This window comes from Acanthopagrus latus, chromosome 1 (assembly GCF_904848185.1).
Source record: "Acanthopagrus latus isolate v.2019 chromosome 1, fAcaLat1.1, whole genome shotgun sequence".
NCBI lineage: Eukaryota > Metazoa > Chordata > Actinopteri > Spariformes > Sparidae > Acanthopagrus > Acanthopagrus latus.
Window position 1 is genome coordinate 16,596,111 of NC_051039.1, and position 16,675 is coordinate 16,612,785.

A 16,675-nucleotide genomic window follows, 5' to 3' on the forward strand; every position below is an offset into this window, starting at 1 on the left:
CAGGGCCAATCACTGCAGAGCTCACTTCCACAACATACCTTAAAAAACACACGGATTTATAACTGCAGCTGGACTTATGATTAACAATGTCCGCCACGCTTTTTCGCAAACATTGCCGTCACGTTCGTGTCTGGTGCAGGAAGAAATGGTAAAAAAGGACTTCTGTCACGAAAGTGTCCGCAAGCAGCAAGTTTGGTACAGACAGCAACAGAGATAATAAGTTTTGAGAGTTGAGAGATTTGTGACATATAGCGTGTTAGTGTATATAGAGTGTATAGTTAGTGTGTTATGTAGTGTTTGGTGTAGTGTGTTTAGTGTGTAGTGTAGTTGTTTTTTGTGTTGTGAATCAAAACAAGGAGAAGACTGCTGAATGTGGAACAGGCAGGAACGAGCTGAGGAACCCTGAGCCTGAGGCATTGCCTGCATTTAAATGTAAATAGTTACATATAACTTTTTTCAAAAACTTTGAAAAATCTAGCAAACAACAATTTATATTTGCATTATAACTAATGCTAATTGGTTCATTACACATATTATGTGGTTTTCACAGAAAAACATCTAACTTTTTCCTACTGATTTTATGTGTTTTTGTGATTTTAGGTCCATAGTGTTAATACAGTATGTCAAAATGAAAAAAATAACTGTACAGTTACACATGTGAGGTTGTGCTGAAAATAATGATGCCAAACAAGGCAAGGTAAACCGTTTTTAAGGTGAAATGGTATAATGGTAAAATCAAAATTAGTCAAAAACAGCCAATTACACCCCTGACGTCCCACCTTCAAACACAGCCTCATTTGGCCATCCATGAAAAAACTACTTAACCTCCCACTTTTCTACAGGAATACATGCTTCCTACAGGCAATGCACTAATAATAACAAAAATAAACTTCATTTATAGTACAGCTTTAAAACCAGAGTTTACAAAGTGTTGAATATCGAAACAGTTCACGATTTAAGATCATATGAAAAGAACAAACCAAATGAAAAGAATGACACAATTCAGTACTCATGAATATTTAAAAAACAGGTTTACGGAAAACTGTGGAGACTGTCAGTCTGATGAACAACCTACGCCACCTGCCCACCTCATCATTTCACCTGCAGCGTTTGCACACTGAAGCGCCTGTTTTTTGCAGGAGCACATCATTTGTACATCCGACCCCTGGTTTGTGTGCTTTAGGAAATGATTGACACTATTTGGCAAGTATTCAGAATCAGAATCAGTATTCCTTGATTGCGCCACACACGGCAACATTTGTTTGCCACAGCAGCCAAAGGACAGAATATTACAAAAAAAAATAATACAATAGTAAAAAATGAACAATATAATATATAATAGACTCGTATATACATATAAACATGATAATAAGTGACCACATGTCACTCGTTAAATATCTGTGGGCAGTGCAATTTCCGGATAAAAGCCGATAAACTTTACTCTGTATCAACCTTGAGACCAGATTACAACACATGCGTAAACAACTCTGGACTCTGTCGTTTCATGTGGGATGAGCCTCTGAGTCTATATCCACTGGTGTTCAGCTGTAAGCGACCACTATCATCAGGCGAGCCACGATGAGGTTTATTCGCGCTGCCGTGGCCCTGCTCGGCCTTCTGTCCGTGGGACAGTCAGCTCCTGTGACCAGCTGTGAGAGTCTGACACAAACTCTGGACATCACAAAAGAGCAGGTAAGACACCTGCATCTCACATGCCACCTGTCTCTCACAATCTCTCTTTTCATCTGTCGATGCACTTCAAACGATAATTTCCTTCATCCTTATTGAAAACAAAAGCGTTACCTAATGTGTCCAGTTGTCATCTTAAGCCGCTGACCGAGACATATAATGTTTCAGGTGCTGGGCAAGTGGATAGTTGCAGCGGAAAGCACGAGCTTCCAAAAAGCTGAAGACTTGAAAAAGGAATTTCTGGAAAACTACTGGTTGAAAGTCACTGCTATTGACAATAGTGATGCTGTCGCTGTCATCACTTCTGTAAAAGCGTAAATTCAAATATCTTTTTTTTTTTTGTTTGGTTTCTAAATTGAGTCAAGTCCAATAATCAAGACCGCCATGATTCAGATCCAATCTCTTTTGCCTTTCTGGGTTTTGGTTCATAACTTCATAACACATATGTTTCTACCTGTGAAAGGTTTGGCATTTGTTTCACGGCTGCCCTTAAGATGACTTTGGAAAATGGCACTTTCCAAATAGGTGAGTGGGCTAGCTTAACAGAATTTAGACATTGTGCTGTGCAAATATATGAAACATTGTGACGAGCAACAATACTCTTTGTAAAGAGTTCTTATTCAACTTAATGTTTTAACTCTGCTCCTATCACCTAAAGGGGAAAAAAATGCTGATTTTTCAATCTTGAATATTTTTTTGTCATGGAGAGAGCGGTAGGAGAAAAAGATTCCATGATCTTTGAGGAAGGTCTTAATCCTGGAATTAAGCAAAGTGATGAACTGATAATATTCAGCATTTTGTAGGTTTGAAGAGAGGAGGTTGAAGTGTTTTGACACATCACTGAACTCTACAAATCTAATGTCAATTCTGACTTCTTTGCAACAGTCCTACCTAATGTGACACGGAGACACACTGACCCATCAGGTGAGTAGGTTCAAATATTAATGAAAGATGCTGTGCTAATATTTGGTGACATATCAGCACTAAGACATTTGAAATATGTGTGTGTGTGTGTGTGTGTTTGTGTGTGTGCATGTGTGTGTCCTCCAGGGTCTATACCCACAATGAACTTTGTGAAAACTGGCTGTTCGGACTGTCTGCTGTTTCGAACAAAACAGCTCGTGTTAGGACGTGAACTCAGTGGCCTTCAGTTGCTGAGTAAGTAACTATATCTGTATCTTCAATAATAACATTGAAGATACAGGAACAACAAAGGACATATTAATACTGGCTTTATATACACGTACAAATCATTCTTAAGACCCAACTCTTTGTCTTGTCCTGCAGGTAAGAGACGTTCTGTGACTGCTGATGAGCTGGGGGACTTAAAGAAGCAGGCAGAATGTCTTAACCTACTACAGCCTTTTAGGTTTAACTCAGAATCAGGTATGACTACATCACATGGCTCCATTGTTTTCTACCGTAAAACAATGCAGTCGACCTTGTCTCTCAAGTAAAAATTAATTAATTTGTGCTTTCGTTTTACAGATCTTTGCACAGAGCCTCCCTCTCAAGACATAGAGAATTTAGATCTGCCACGTGTGTACCTCGATGGAGAGTATTTGGATTTTGGAAACTTCACAAGAGTAAATGAGATCATGACCAGGAATGAAGGAGTAAAGAATTTCCTGGCTATGATCCCTAAATTACAATCAAGACTGAGCTAACTGTATACAGTCTGTGTCTGAGAGATATCTGTCAATTAAACAGATACTAAATGAATCTGATGTCTGACTTGAGTTTCAATCTCCCCAAAATTCAACGCGGAGGGTCTCCTGGACATTAAAGCATAATGCTTCATCGTCAACATGAGTAAATACAGAACCAATCATTCTTGCCAGTGGTCTAGTTAGCTCATTTGCCAGTACCAGGTTTGTAGCTCTGTTGTAATAGTGACACATGGTCATGGACACACGTGTCTTCCGAGAATGTGATGGGTTTAACTATAATGCATCACACCCACAGGTTTCTGAACAGGTTGCTGACCAATGCCATCTTGGCAGTAACTGATGCAGTAACTTGAGTTAAGTTTCAGGTTTTCCTTCACTAAGCGCTTCTAGATATCCCGTGACCTCGAAGGTCTTACAGTCTTTATGTCAACGAGCAGAAATAAAAATGACGGTGACTTACAGAGGAGGATGCCCATAGCCTTGTTTATTGGTAGTTTATTACTGTACATACACCTGCTCATGAGTCATATGTACATAATATCTTTCTCTCCCTCGCACACAAACATACACACACACACACACACACACACACACACACACACACACACACACACACACACACACACACACACACACACAACACTCTAGATTATATAAAAAGGACTCGTTTTCTGTGCAGGGTCCAATCACAGTCTGAGATCTACGAAGAACATTTGCATCTGCATCACCGTGCACATAGTCGCTCTCACACACACACACGCACACCACAAATATCTGCATATGGCCGTATGCCTTGATTTACACAGAACAGACCACAATCAAAATATATAGAAAAATGACTGATGAACCGATAGGCAACCCAGTGGTAATCAAGTGGATTTGGGTGTTTTAACATATAAACCAACACAACATCTGAGCTTTGTGGGTCTGTGGAATATGTGCATCATTTACTATCCAAGTAGGAAGACCTCAGAAAGGTCAGCTGAATTTTTCCTTGGGACATTTGTCAATTTGAAAACAAAACGCCAAATGCATCCTTTTACAGTTATTCAAGTAATGTGTCAACTGTATGGTATGCTTGACCCTGGTGGACGCTGAATTTGTTGATGCTACATTTTGTTGTTTATCTAGTATAATCCCCTGAGTGTGAGCCATACAATCACTAAGAGCTGAGTGACCTCAAACCAAGAGGATCCATTCTCTCTCAGTCTCAGTATCTGGATGTTTTTATTAATCAAGATGTGAGCTGAGAGGGAAAAACTGAATCTATGCCAAATTCAAAAAAGATCTTCTTCTGTTCTGCCTGTTCTTCTACTTGCTAGCAAAGGGCCATGTGTTTAATTAAACTGAGATGTGCTTTGTAATGTGATTTATAACATGTGGACAGTTAAAAAAATAAAATAATAAAATAGTCATGGGCCTTCATCAAGAAGCAGGATTGTTAGCTGGCTTGATAACTGATCTAAACAGAGCCTTGGGAACAGGTGTTTTGTCTAAACTTGCATTAATTGACACATTATCACCTTAAAGCTGCAGTAAGTGATAAATTCCCATTAAAATAATTGTAAAATAGCTATATATTCCGACACCAATCACAGTTACAGCGTGTTTGGTCGGTAACCCACGTCTTTCCTCCCCCTGCTCAAGCAGTGAAACAGGAAAGATTTTCTTTCCGTCTCCCCTCTCGCTGTATCCAATCAGGACAGAGAGCGCCATAGGATCCTCCTGTTTGCTGCTATGTCGTTGTGCCTTCAAGTGGGGACGTTGAGCAGAGGGAGGGGATTACTAACTGCAAAACAGACAGGAAGTTAGCTAAAACGAGGACGACCATTACAGCAGCTTTAAGTTGATAATGGCAAACTTGGCAGCAAACAGTTGCCCATTTACACACACAGAGCAACGCTATTGTTCATTTCATTGTTCAGTTCATTGTTCATTTGGAGTCATGCTTTTGGGACCCCCGATTCATGCAAATCCAGAATTGAAAACTACAGGCAACACAACCAAAACAAGTGTGCTGAAAGACACTAAAATGGCTAGAACTGCATGGCTGCATCATCATTTTCCCCTTTAACATTACAACTTAATTGTTTAGTGCAACTTTAACACTGCATTATGTAAGAATTGGGATTTAAAGTCATTTTCACAAATGTACAGCAGGACAGGTTTGAGCTAGCTGGTTAGCATGCTGACTTAAGTAGATACCTCTGTCTTTGACTGAGGTAACTAGTTACCGGTTACTCTACAGATATGCTGTTTGGAGAGACCCTTCTTCGACATGTGGCCAATTCTTACATATTGCACCTTTAAGTCGGCCAGCATTTTTTTACTCAGCACAGGTATCAAACTAACTCCAGTAATCCTGCTTCATGATACAGAACCCCAGTATCAGCTAACAGTTCCCTTGTAAAGAAGACTCTCTGTCACCCCAGAGTAATGAATGCAAAGAGTCAGATTATAGTGAAAACAGAGGAACCCTCTCATAAGAGCCACATCCTTAACTTGAACAGCCAATGTCAGCAGATAAGGAAGAGGGGCCATGTGACCGTGTGAAGGACACAGCCATTGTGTGCTTTAGTGTTGACACATGACCACAAAGACAAAAACACTAAATAACCATGGCATACCTTTGCAAAAAAAAACCCTAACAACAACTGACATGTGCACTCTTGCTTTTATAAATAACTACAGCAAAAGTATGAAAGATCGGTAATGGCAAAAAGAAAAAGCATCAAACAAAAGAACCCTGCTTTACAGAGTAAAGAGTATCTCTTCATGTCTGATTTGTCTCTTTTTTTGCTTGGTTTTCTCTCTCTCTCTCAGACACACTCACACACAAAACAGTGAACAGCTTTACCAGCCTCTCCTTCACCAAAACAGTTAACAAAATGTGTGGTATTTTCTTAAAAAAAATAAAAAGGGGGGGGGGAGTTTTTTTTTCTCTTCATTACCAGCGGCCAGGTTACTTGTTCCACTGCAACTCAGATGCAGTTGCTCGGCAAGAAGCCCATCCCCTGGGCACACAACGTTGAAAACAAACTGTTCCAGGTAAACTGTGGCGTTAAGACCCATTCATACTATGGAGAGTGCAGTCACGAGTGTGTGATTGTCACTGGGTTAGGGTGCTGCACAGTAAAGTGTGCAGAGATATGAAAGGAGGCGAGGGGTTACGGATGCCTTGTAGTTGAAAAGAAGAGTGATATTATTGAGTTCCGCTGTTCTGGCTACTGGCCACAACATCTTCCTGTAAGACTTGTCTGCCCGCTGCAGACTTGATTTGGATGAAGGTTCCTTTGGAGTTCCATGTTATGGTGTCTCATCGGTCTCCCGTAACAACCTAGAGCACCAAACCAACTGTTGCAAAAGCACTGGGGTGTATTTTATTTTTTTTTTATTTTGCAGGTGAAGTTGGCGGGGTGATGGAAGGTAACGTGTGAAGAAGGTTTTTTTTTTTTTTGTTCTTTTTTATCATGGTCTGACTGTGCCATGTGCTTCGGTTAGGGAACATACAAGTGACAAAATTCCAGTTGTAGCTCACAGAATTCAATTTGAGAGTCCAGTCTCCAGCTCTAGGTCCAAAATCCATAATGCTGCAAATGGCTGGTTCTCCCCTGACATCCCACAGGCTGGTGCTGCCGGTTAGTGCGGCTTGACAGTGTGCCAACACGCCCGGAAAGTCATGGTTCAATGGTGAGTTCACTCCAAGATCATGTGAGTGTCTATTTGCTGGATTTGTAAACAAGGGTGTAAAGAACGTATGTGTTGGAGAACGTGGGAGGATCGATGCTACCCTGTAAACAAAAATAGTGGGAGTATTTGGGGAAGGGTAGTTTATTCAGGAGCTTGACAGCCATTGTGGTGCAGCAGTGGAGGTTTAAGCTCAGCCGCAGTCAGGCTAGTCCGGTCTGAAGATGGGGATCTTAGGTAAGAACTCTATTAGGATTACCTGCAGAGCATAAGAGCATAAGAAAAGACTGTTACTGATAGACAACAGAGATTTTTCAAGTAGCTGAGATTTTGCCGCAGTGTTTCTACCAAAGTAGTAAATACTTTCAAATCTCATGTCACATCGGGCCCAGGGGTGAAAGTAACTCATGACAACTACTTAAATTACTGTAATTAATTTGTTACCTCATTTTTGAGGTACTTATACTGACTGAGTATAGAGTACAATATAAATTAATGTTCTTTGTGCCTGCTCTCGATTGTGAAAATGGATCACACCATCACCTTGAAGAAACTTACAGTTTTTCTCTGGGTTTGAACATTGCTGGAAACATTTGGAGTAATGCAAGTACACACCTTGAAAAAATATATACAAGAAATTGCTAATCATTTCTGGCTGTTTTGATTCAGAAATATAACATATCTTCAAGTTGTCTGAAAATATGAAAAAGACTTAATTCACTTGAAATCTGATCAATCTGTATATTCAAATTGAGAATTTTGTTCAGTGATTTCTGATTTATTTTAGGGTGATGGCATCTTAAAATATAATGATAGACATTCAAAGCTTTATTGGAAAAAACCTCAATGGAAGCTGTGAATATAAGAAGAGTAGTAGAAATGACAGTTTTCAAACAAACACTAACACTTCCTCATTCACTCTTAATGAGACTACTACATTGACTCTGCAAGAGTTCTGACGCAGATGTTGCAACAGAAGATTACATGATAGCAGCCACTATGTATTCTAAATCATTCTTCACAGTATTATGACATACCACGTAGGGTTACTGATCTCTGATAACCCTTTAAAAGGCGTTGATCAACTACTCAAACCAGCCTTCCTGTGTTTTGTCATTGCTTGACAACAGATACTTACATATTCCATCATGTTGTTGGTTTCACACTTCCTTTTGCTTAGTCTCCAATGCAAACACAACTGCAAACAGAATGCAATACAGATCAGACATTTTTACAGCATGTCCCAGATTCATGATTAATACGCATATCACTACTCACCTTGTGGTAAAGTCTGCTGTTTTCCCACTCCAGAAGTTTCTCTATAGATCTTCTTGTCTGTAATGCAACATATACATTAGATTAAGTTCTTTCCCCCATTCCCATAAAAAGATCAACACATTTTCACAGAGGCTGCAAATGCAGCCTGGATGAGTGTCTCACCCTCTTGCTGAGGCAGATGACAGGCCACAAACTGAAGCCCAGTGTGCAGCAGCAGCAGAGGCAGCCACACAGGAGCCACCGCACATTCACTGGAAGCGTCTTTCTCAGGCAGCTGTTTACTCTGTTGATACTAGCTTTGAATTCCTCTGGTGCCACCTGAGGGTAGTGCACATACATTGTTAATTTAATGCAGAAATGCCTGATTGTTCGAAGATAGCAGGCTAGAATGCTTTAATAGTGATCACACCAATATATCCATGCCACAGAAATGACATCTGTAGGGTTGTCACAATTCTACAAATCCGCGATTTGATTTGACTTGAGTCCCTGAGTAAACCATCTTCCCAAGTAAATCAGTAAAGGATCTTTGGCACCGTTATCAGTTATGTTCAGTTCAGTTCAGCCTCCAGAGTCAAAGCTTCATCTCAAAGAAATAGATAAAGGGTCTTCGGAACATCTGACCCTTATGGAGATGGCTTTCAACTACCAGTTAGCTATCCTTTTTGGACACACGCATGCAAGCTGTTGTAAGGGGTGGCTGGTGGAGCAGTATCACTGATATGAGTAAAACGACCAAAATTAAACGTTCATTTTGGTCTTCTTTTTTTTTTTAAATTTCAAATTGAAATCCTGCCTCCCCTAGTAATCTGTGATGGTGTTGGTCATCACGTGAACGTCAGCATCAAGACAACATACTACACCACAAAATAATTCAACATTAATATAATCACGTGTAGGCTGGTGGTTAGAATGTAATGTAAGTCTTGTAGTGACACAACTGTGAGATGTCATTTCATCATAGTCAATATGTGCAAATGTAAAACATCAAAACACTCACCTTTCCTGTAAGTGCTGATGGAAATTCTGACTCGAATTTGTTACTTAGCCCAAACCTGCGGGGGTGACGGAAAAAAGCAGACTGTTACACATGCGCAGACATGCACTTCACAATAATAATTATCAAGTTTACATTTGAATTATCATAACAGATTGGAGGCAATCTGGGATGTTATATAATATATTTCAGGGATGTCAAAGATGATACATAATTGTGTTTAAAACCAAAAATGTCCATGTACTTTTGTCATGATTCAAGCCAAATGTGTGCAACATCCCAGTACTATTAGGTGGCAGGAAAAAAGTGGTGATGGGGATCAATGTAATTAATCTTACACTGCAAGGTACTTTTAGTGATTTACAACAGAAATACTTTTACCACAAAATTACAATAAAATGCTGCTGGTGTCCTGCAGATCACACCCTGACTGGACACAACATCCAGCGACTTCAGTTCCCACTGATACAACAACTTTATGTCATGTTTGCTGGACATTGTTAGCCTGACAGTGGCATTACTGAGGCTACAACTTGTTCGCACGCAATCAAATTCAGCCGAATCTGATCTAATCAAGGAGAGTCTGATAAAATCTTGATAAAATTCCTGGAGACAAATTCTGCAACAGACTGTCTTGTAAATAGTTAACACAGTGGCGTGACACATACTGTAGTAAATACAGAGAAAGTGCATATATATCGGGTCATATAACCTTTAGCTAAATCGAAAGTTAAGTCGAATCAGCCACTCCTCGTCTGTTCATAGTTAGCCCGTTGCTAACTTACTAGCTAGCTGGCTACGCTAGGTCACCAGCGGAGGCTATGTTAGCTAGCAGCCAGTTATGCACGAAGACCGCCGCTGCTAATCGTGTCACGGGGACGGTCACCTCCTCTCCCGGTGCCCGTAACCGTCGCTAGTTGCTTACACAGTGACGTGGCCGGACCCTCGCACCACCACCGGGTCCGGAGCGTACTTGAGGAGCTGCTCCTCCGCGGCCCTGTCCTCGTCCTCCTCTTCCTCCTCCTCCTCTTCGTAGATCTCATCAAAGTCCTCCATCATCGCACGACTCGGCCTCGCGCTTCCCGGGAGAGACACCGGGAGAGACACGATGCCGACTAACAGCGAAACCTCAGCGAGAAAAGAGAACAGAGAGAACCGTGAAGACAGCCACGGAAATATCAGCCCGTCCCGGAGACGATCCAGTTCACATCGTTCAGCAAGCTCCGAAACAAAACATCAACATCCGCCGCAGTAACCATACGACACCGGAAGGGGGACAGACGTGCTTACGTCTGACTTTTTTTTTTTTCTTTTTGCAAGAAGACAGTTTACATTTTACAGAGGAGTGTCTATGTAACATACATGTCAAGTTATTTACAGCTAACTTGGAAATGGGGTTATTAGCTTCTATTACAACACTAATACACTAGTACACTAATGTCAATAATATGTGTATATTTTATTTTGTTTATTATTTTATAGGCACTGTATATATAATACAATTATTCATTCCCTTAATCGTGTTCTCCTTTTATTGCTTTTCTAAATGGAATCACCAAAATATGCAAAACCTAAAATTGTACTTCAGTACAGTACTTGAGTAAATGTAAGTTACTTCCTACATGCTATATATAGTCATAGACATATAAAGATTATATATAAAGATCTTTATATGTCTATGTATATAGTAGTTGGACTCAAGAAGAAGAACAAGAACAAGAAGAAGAAGAAGAAATGAACGTTAAACCGGAAGTGTAGTTATTTTTTTTTTCATATTACAACATGGACATTAGTAAGAAGTTACATTTAGCCTTCCTTTTAATCCTACAAACAGAAGATATCTGAGTAATAATGTTCTCATTCGCATATAGCTTACAAAGTTCAATTTGTCACGCAGTTAAATGTCATTTCAGCACAGAATATACCACTGGGCTTTAATACATGTTTTATTTTGAAGGGTTTGACCAGAAGTTGTCGTTCAGCGCTCAAGCTAACCTGATTTTACATGAAACGACTTCCAGGAGTTGCAATTAAATAGTAGTCGTGTCAGAATTCTGGTCAGTTTTATTTCTCAGCGACTGAAAACCTTGTATTTATCCAAGATTTCTATGTTCTGCATCAACCCGAGAGGTTTACAGTTGACGGATAATTTGTCTGTTCAAAACAGAGAGTAACTTACTTCCTGTTCAGGGAGTGTGAGGACAATTGACCCACAGTGGATTTTCACACAGATGTGGTAAACAGTTTACTTTGACTTATCTGTAGAGGACGTTACTTTGCAAGATGACACAAAATGAGCACTTTAAAATAATCTTTCAGGTTTTCAAAGAATTGGCTCCTGTCCCCACTAGCGGTATTGTGACCGTGACGCTTTTATCGTGTCTTTTGTTTGGCGTCCAGACGTATTTCAACTTCACCCAGGGTGTCTTAAGCGTTGGCGCCTCTGTTTTTCAAAATGGACACCTCCACAGACTTCTGACGTACCCTCTTTACCACAAAGACTTGGCTCAGCTTCTCCTGAGCGTTACAACCCTGGTGCTTCTCGGTGGCAGCTTGGAGAAAGGTTTCGGCACTGTCCGCTTCCTGTTCGTGTTCCTGCTGCTGTCGACCACCACAGGCTTGTTTTACAGCTTTGTGGATCTCATGCAAAGTGACAGCGACCAGAGTCACGCCGACGGGCTGCTTCCTGTGGCCCTGGCATGTGTGGCCGTAACCACCATGCACACAAAAATGACTAGAGGGTTCCTGTGTGGAGTCAGCTTCCCCACCATGGCTCTCCCCTGGGTGTTGCTCCTCATCACCACCGCCCTCACCCCTCACAGTGTGCTCCCCTGCAACATCATTGGCATCCTGGTCGGGTGGGTGTATGGGAAAGGAAGACTCTCTCTTGCGGACCTGACTGAGGCCAGGGCTCGTGTTCTTGAGAAGACAATGCCTTTCAAGTTGTTGAGGAGCATCAGCGGGGTCATGTTTGTACCTGCTTCCACAGAAGAGCGGAGGAAGACCCTGCTTCCACAAATCAATCCAACACCAGGGTCCTACCCAGTCCAGGCTTACGCTCCTTTGTCCAGCATAAACACTGCTGATCCCACTGCCAAGTTTTATGAAGGCTGGCAGAATTCCACCAACACCCCTCTGTCCACTTCAACACCACCTCTCATTCCGCATGGACATGGCCCAGCACATAGCTTTGGACTAAGTCATGGACACAGTTCAGAGCTGAGCTCTGGACACAGCTGCAGCCACAACCATAGTCACGGTCAACAATAGTTGTGGTTATGTATTTGACTGCTGTACAACATTCCATAAAAGGCTTCTTTATCAGTTGTGCAATTTTTTTTATTATTATTATTTTTACTGTTAAACACTTGTGGGCACCTGCAGCAACTTTTGAGGATGGATTGTGTCATATACAATGTAAAGAGCTCAGACACATTAAGATTATCTTACAGTCAGCTTCTTGAAGTGTTTGTGGCATTTCTGACAGCCTGTGTAACAATCTGTATAAGGATATGATTTTTTTAATATAATATTTATGCAGGTTGACTTTTGTACATAAACTTAAAAATGTACTCTTTTTGTACCATTTCCCCGTCTTCAGACAAAAAAAAATCTTTTACACATGTAGGGCTCTGTGCACGTCCTGTGCTATATTATAAGTGTGCTTTCATAGCGAATTGATCAAATGCAATGATGCATTAAAGCTCCTGAAACTAAATTGATAGCCTTATGTCCTAGTCAAGTGATCAAACAAAGACAAGAAAACAGTGTAACCATCAATCAAAATAATAATAATCACATCATAAAAAATACACTATATTGTGTGCATTCAAGTTCTGCTGTAATAGCAGTCGAGTGTTGCTTCAATATTTTTTTCCTTTGTAAATTAAATTTTGTGTCAGTACAAAGTTGGAAAAAAGTGCATTGAAATCAGAGTCAAAGAAAGCACAGAGAGACGGATTTAATCATCATGTAGTTTGGTTTAACTGACTCACAACAAAGACATACTTATTGACCAGAAACTTATTCACACAGGAGCACTATGGTCACTGAGCTGCCCCCTGCACCACAGTGTCATGGATGCCTCATATCTCAATTTCAAATAGGGACTCATTCCTCCCAGGTGTCTCCATAAATGTTCTTCACTGCAACATAAAGGGAGAAAGAGTTAGTCTTTTACAGATTCAAATAAAGAAAACAGATGTACCTGAAAATTAACCCCTCAACTGTTCCCAACCCCACAAGTTTTGAACACATCCTTGCAGTAGCAACTCACTCTCTTTCTTGGGTCTTGTTGGCCCCTTCTCAGGTGATGGTTTGAGAAGTGTTTCAGACTTGTGTGTTAGCGTGACCTCGTAGTTCTCTCTGTTCTTCATCCGCAAATCCTCATAGAGGATGGCCTTCCTCCTGGGCTCATCCTCGTCAAAACGTGACTCGACTGAAGCCGACAGGAACAAGGAATGTGACAAAGAGGGTTATATAGGAACACTGACAGAAAAGTTACTTAGTGACATAGGGTAGCAGTTTTATTTTGAAGTAAGTTTCAATCAGGGGTATATTCAAGGTGTTGTGCGGCGAAGTGAAAACAACTTAGCAGCTGTAAGAAGCACATATCATAATAGGACATAACAGCACTAGAAAGCGTTAGTTCTGGCATCATGCCTCCACTGACTTCATCTACAACTTACCTGGTGCTCTGAAGTCATCTGATCTACCCATTTGCATGGGTGGCTCTGTATTGTAGCCTTTCTGGCCAGGGGCTTCTGCAGGCTGGAACATAGTGTCAAATGATGGGGCGTCTGGGTCACTCATCTCTGACTGAGCACCTTTGGAACTGCGGAAAAGAGAAGAAAAACGGTCAAGGGGTGGTTGGTAGATAAAAACATAGAGTATCACGATCAGTGGTGTGTAATGCTCACAATTGTTGAGGCAGCCCTTCCTTCTGTCTGAGGGCCTCGCCCAGAGGGGAGTTCGACAGCCTCTTGAACTTCTCCTGGCACTCCTTCATGTACGTAATTTTTCCAAACAGGTAGCCACAGAAGCCAGCAACTGAAAGGAAAAACAAACTCTAAGAAATGATTACCCAGGCATGTGACACATTTTAAATATCAATATTTTAAAAAGGGACAGTTCATCTGAAATAAAGCAAAAAAAACCCCAACACATTTTCCTCTTACCTGTAGGTATTTAGCCACACAGTTTTGGTGTGAGTTGATGAGATTTAGACATAGAACTACACCTGCTGATTATCACTGCGCACAAGGGGAAGCATGCATCTAGTCATGGAGTAGAGACCAGCTAACTGATCTAGTTAATGTTACACCATTAATGTTTACATCATGAGCTGTCACAAGCAGATGCCCCTTGGCCATGGGCAGACACAAATTTCCTTCTGGGTGGTGACACAGTTGACAGGTGTTGTTCCACAGAGAGAAAATAATTCCTACATTAACTGCTCACAACAAGATCCGTTTCTCTAATGTATTTCATGGAGTGCCATTTAGTTCCAATTGATTGGAGGGGAGGCAGACATCTCTACAGCCAAGCTCTATAAAATTCAGCAACTCACCAAAGTTTAGATGGATAAATAGCAATACAGGTAGGAATGTGTATATATATTTTTTGGATTTGGGGGTAAACTGTCCCTTTAATACCCCAGTACCAATTATATGACATCATTTTGACCATGACCTTGACTGGCAAAAGTTCAGACATTTGCATCATTTCGTATAGTACCGTCTCTTGCACACTAATGATAACATATACACTCGGCTGGACGCTTATTAGGCACACAGAGTTACAACTAATAGATCATATTTTTTGTTGAGACTGTTACAGATCTGTTGATTCAACTTGATCTTTTTTTCACAGAGAGAGAGAGAGAGAGTGTTGTGGCATCGTTGTACATTAATGCATTATAGTGTGGGGTGTCTGTAACGTCTAAGCTTGACTCATTTGTTGAGAGGCTGCTGAGTGTGTCCTCTCTCAGCTTCACATCCATGAACTTACAGGCCAATTTGGGTAGAGATCCAAACCTCGGAGACGCAGTCAGAACCCCTGCAAAATAAAACGGCATGAGATCAATTTTAAATGTCAAAGTATGTCTATTTGATCCTCTTACAGATATCATGCTTACTCCTCGATATTTATCTTAATGTTACCTCTGGAAACGAGGGCTTGAGTGACAACCATGCTGATCGTAGAGAAGGGCAGCGCTGTAGAAGAGAGACATCGTCACACCTATTTGATTTGATTTTGACATGACACCATTACTCTATATGACGGACAGTAACTTACACCTGTACCAAAAGCTCTCGTTGTTGCACTCCTGGAACACGTTCTTCTCTTCCTCTGTGGGGATGTAGCCTACTTGAACCTGCAGGTTAACACACGTAACACCAGCATTACCCTTTACTGACACAAGAGATTTGGCAAACCTTACAGACAAACTGATGAGATTTAAACAGCAGACAACGCCTTTTACCGGTTACCTAGAGTTCAGCCAAGTTACCGCTAGCTAGCTAACACGTTAGCATCTTGTTTGATAAGGCGCGTGTATCGGTGTTTATCTGTCCTCCTACCTGCTGTGGATCCTCCGTTAAACCTGTGGTGGCGGGGGACATGTTGACGACAATAGCGGTGCTGGTCAAAGCCTTCAAAGTATGTGAAATAACAAACTTGAAGCCACTCGGCTGTCCGACTTCGCCTCTGTTTGGTACAATGTCATTGCTCCAGCTAACCCTGACGTAACCCGGAAATAAACAATACGTTATTTTTACGTTAGCTAGAAAGATGTTGTTGTTTTTCTTATTATTGCCCCAGAGAACAACTGGACACACTGACAGGACCAATAATTTTCTTAGTGATTAATTTCTGTTTTAGTGATGTTCAAATCCGGAACTATTACATTAGTTACATCAGAGCTTTAAACTTGAGCTTTTATTTTGAAAATCCCAGACTTAAGGTTTTAAAATGACGTACTACACCCTCTAGTGGTTATGCCAAATAATCCAAGCATGATATTGTAAACATGAGCTTTTTACTACATCAGATGGTAATACAGAGCAGTAGTAACGTATTTCACATTATATTACATTGCATTATATTACTTATACACTACATAATATTACTATAGTATTGTTATATTGTTCTAATCGCGTTTTCATGATGTATGTTATGTTATGGTAGTATTCCTCTCTAGTCTTATTACATGTTTATTGAAGTAATGTGTAGTTACTGTATAATGTGTGCCTCCAACATAAACTTGATATATACTACACAACACTGTATGCTTGAATATATTCTTATTTCTACTGATGTATTTATTCAGACTTATACTGAGATACTGTACCTT

At 40.7% G+C, this 16,675-nt stretch overlaps 4 protein-coding genes across 4 annotated transcripts; 2 read left to right on the plus strand and 2 right to left on the minus strand.

Moving 5' to 3' along the window:
• The first annotated feature begins 1,523 nt into the window (after positions 1–1,523).
• Positions 1,524–3,411, plus strand: LOC119018574. The gene is made up of 7 exons (XM_037096359.1): positions 1,524–1,692; positions 1,858–2,003; positions 2,153–2,214; positions 2,575–2,613; positions 2,740–2,847; positions 2,977–3,075; positions 3,178–3,411. The coding sequence occupies exons 1-7, from the start codon at positions 1,579–1,581 to the stop codon at positions 3,354–3,356; spliced, it is 747 nt and encodes a 248-aa protein (XP_036952254.1). The 5' UTR covers positions 1,524–1,578; the 3' UTR covers positions 3,357–3,411.
• Positions 3,412–4,181: 770 nt separating this feature from the next.
• chic2 (cysteine-rich hydrophobic domain 2) lies at positions 4,182–11,932 on the minus strand. Its single transcript, XM_037096384.1, has 7 exons — positions 11,806–11,932; positions 10,247–10,449; positions 9,325–9,379; positions 8,487–8,642; positions 8,325–8,381; positions 8,185–8,244; positions 4,182–7,305 (listed from the first exon to the last, which is right to left on the minus strand). The coding sequence occupies exons 2-7, from the start codon at positions 10,378–10,380 to the stop codon at positions 7,255–7,257; spliced, it is 513 nt and encodes a 170-aa protein (XP_036952279.1). The 5' UTR covers positions 10,381–10,449; positions 11,806–11,932; the 3' UTR covers positions 4,182–7,254.
• Positions 11,068–12,882, plus strand: rhbdd2 (rhomboid domain containing 2). The gene has a single exon (XM_037096348.1). It carries the CDS (start codon positions 11,605–11,607, stop codon positions 12,589–12,591), a length of 987 nt encoding a protein of 328 aa, XP_036952243.1. The 5' UTR covers positions 11,068–11,604; the 3' UTR covers positions 12,592–12,882.
• Positions 12,883–13,257: 375 nt separating this feature from the next.
• LOC119018581 (OCIA domain-containing protein 1) lies at positions 13,258–16,085 on the minus strand. The gene is made up of 8 exons (XM_037096371.1): positions 15,903–16,085; positions 15,619–15,697; positions 15,483–15,536; positions 15,331–15,378; positions 14,241–14,370; positions 14,010–14,155; positions 13,598–13,759; positions 13,258–13,466 (listed from the first exon to the last, which is right to left on the minus strand). Exons 1-8 carry the CDS (start codon positions 15,942–15,944, stop codon positions 13,432–13,434), a joined length of 696 nt encoding a protein of 231 aa, XP_036952266.1. The 5' UTR covers positions 15,945–16,085; the 3' UTR covers positions 13,258–13,431.
• Between the last annotated feature and the right edge of the window lie 590 nt (positions 16,086–16,675).

Excerpts from the sequence above, each read along its gene's own strand:
- LOC119018574 (XM_037096359.1), top strand. The coding sequence starts at position 1,579 with ATGAGGTTTATTCGCGCTGCCGTGGCCCTGCTCGGCCTTCTGTCCGTG. Across the intron at positions 2,004-2,152 it reads GTCATCACTTCTGTAAAAGC|GTTTGGCATTTGTTTCACGG; the intron begins GTAAATTCAAAT and ends TACCTGTGAAAG. Across the intron at positions 3,076-3,177 it reads TAGGTTTAACTCAGAATCAG|ATCTTTGCACAGAGCCTCCC; the intron begins GTATGACTACAT and ends TTCGTTTTACAG.
- chic2 (XM_037096384.1), bottom strand. The coding sequence starts at position 10,380 with ATGATGGAGGACTTTGATGAGATCTACGAAGAGGAGGAGGAGGAAGAG. Across the intron at positions 9,380-10,246 it reads GGGTCCGGCCACGTCACTGT|GTTTGGGCTAAGTAACAAAT; the intron begins GTAAGCAACTAG and ends TCACCCCCGCAG. Across the intron at positions 7,306-8,184 it reads CCAACAACATGATGGAATAT|GTAATCCTAATAGAGTTCTT; the intron begins GTAAGTATCTGT and ends TATGCTCTGCAG.
- rhbdd2 (XM_037096348.1), top strand. The coding sequence starts at position 11,605 with ATGACACAAAATGAGCACTTTAAAATAATCTTTCAGGTTTTCAAAGAA.
- LOC119018581 (XM_037096371.1), bottom strand. The coding sequence starts at position 15,944 with ATGTCCCCCGCCACCACAGGTTTAACGGAGGATCCACAGCAG. Across the intron at positions 14,371-15,330 it reads ATCTCTACCCAAATTGGCCT|TTGCTGGCTTCTGTGGCTAC; the intron begins GTAAGTTCATGG and ends TTTTCCTTTCAG. Across the intron at positions 13,760-14,009 it reads AGATGACTTCAGAGCACCAG|TCGAGTCACGTTTTGACGAG; the intron begins GTAAGTTGTAGA and ends TGTCGGCTTCAG.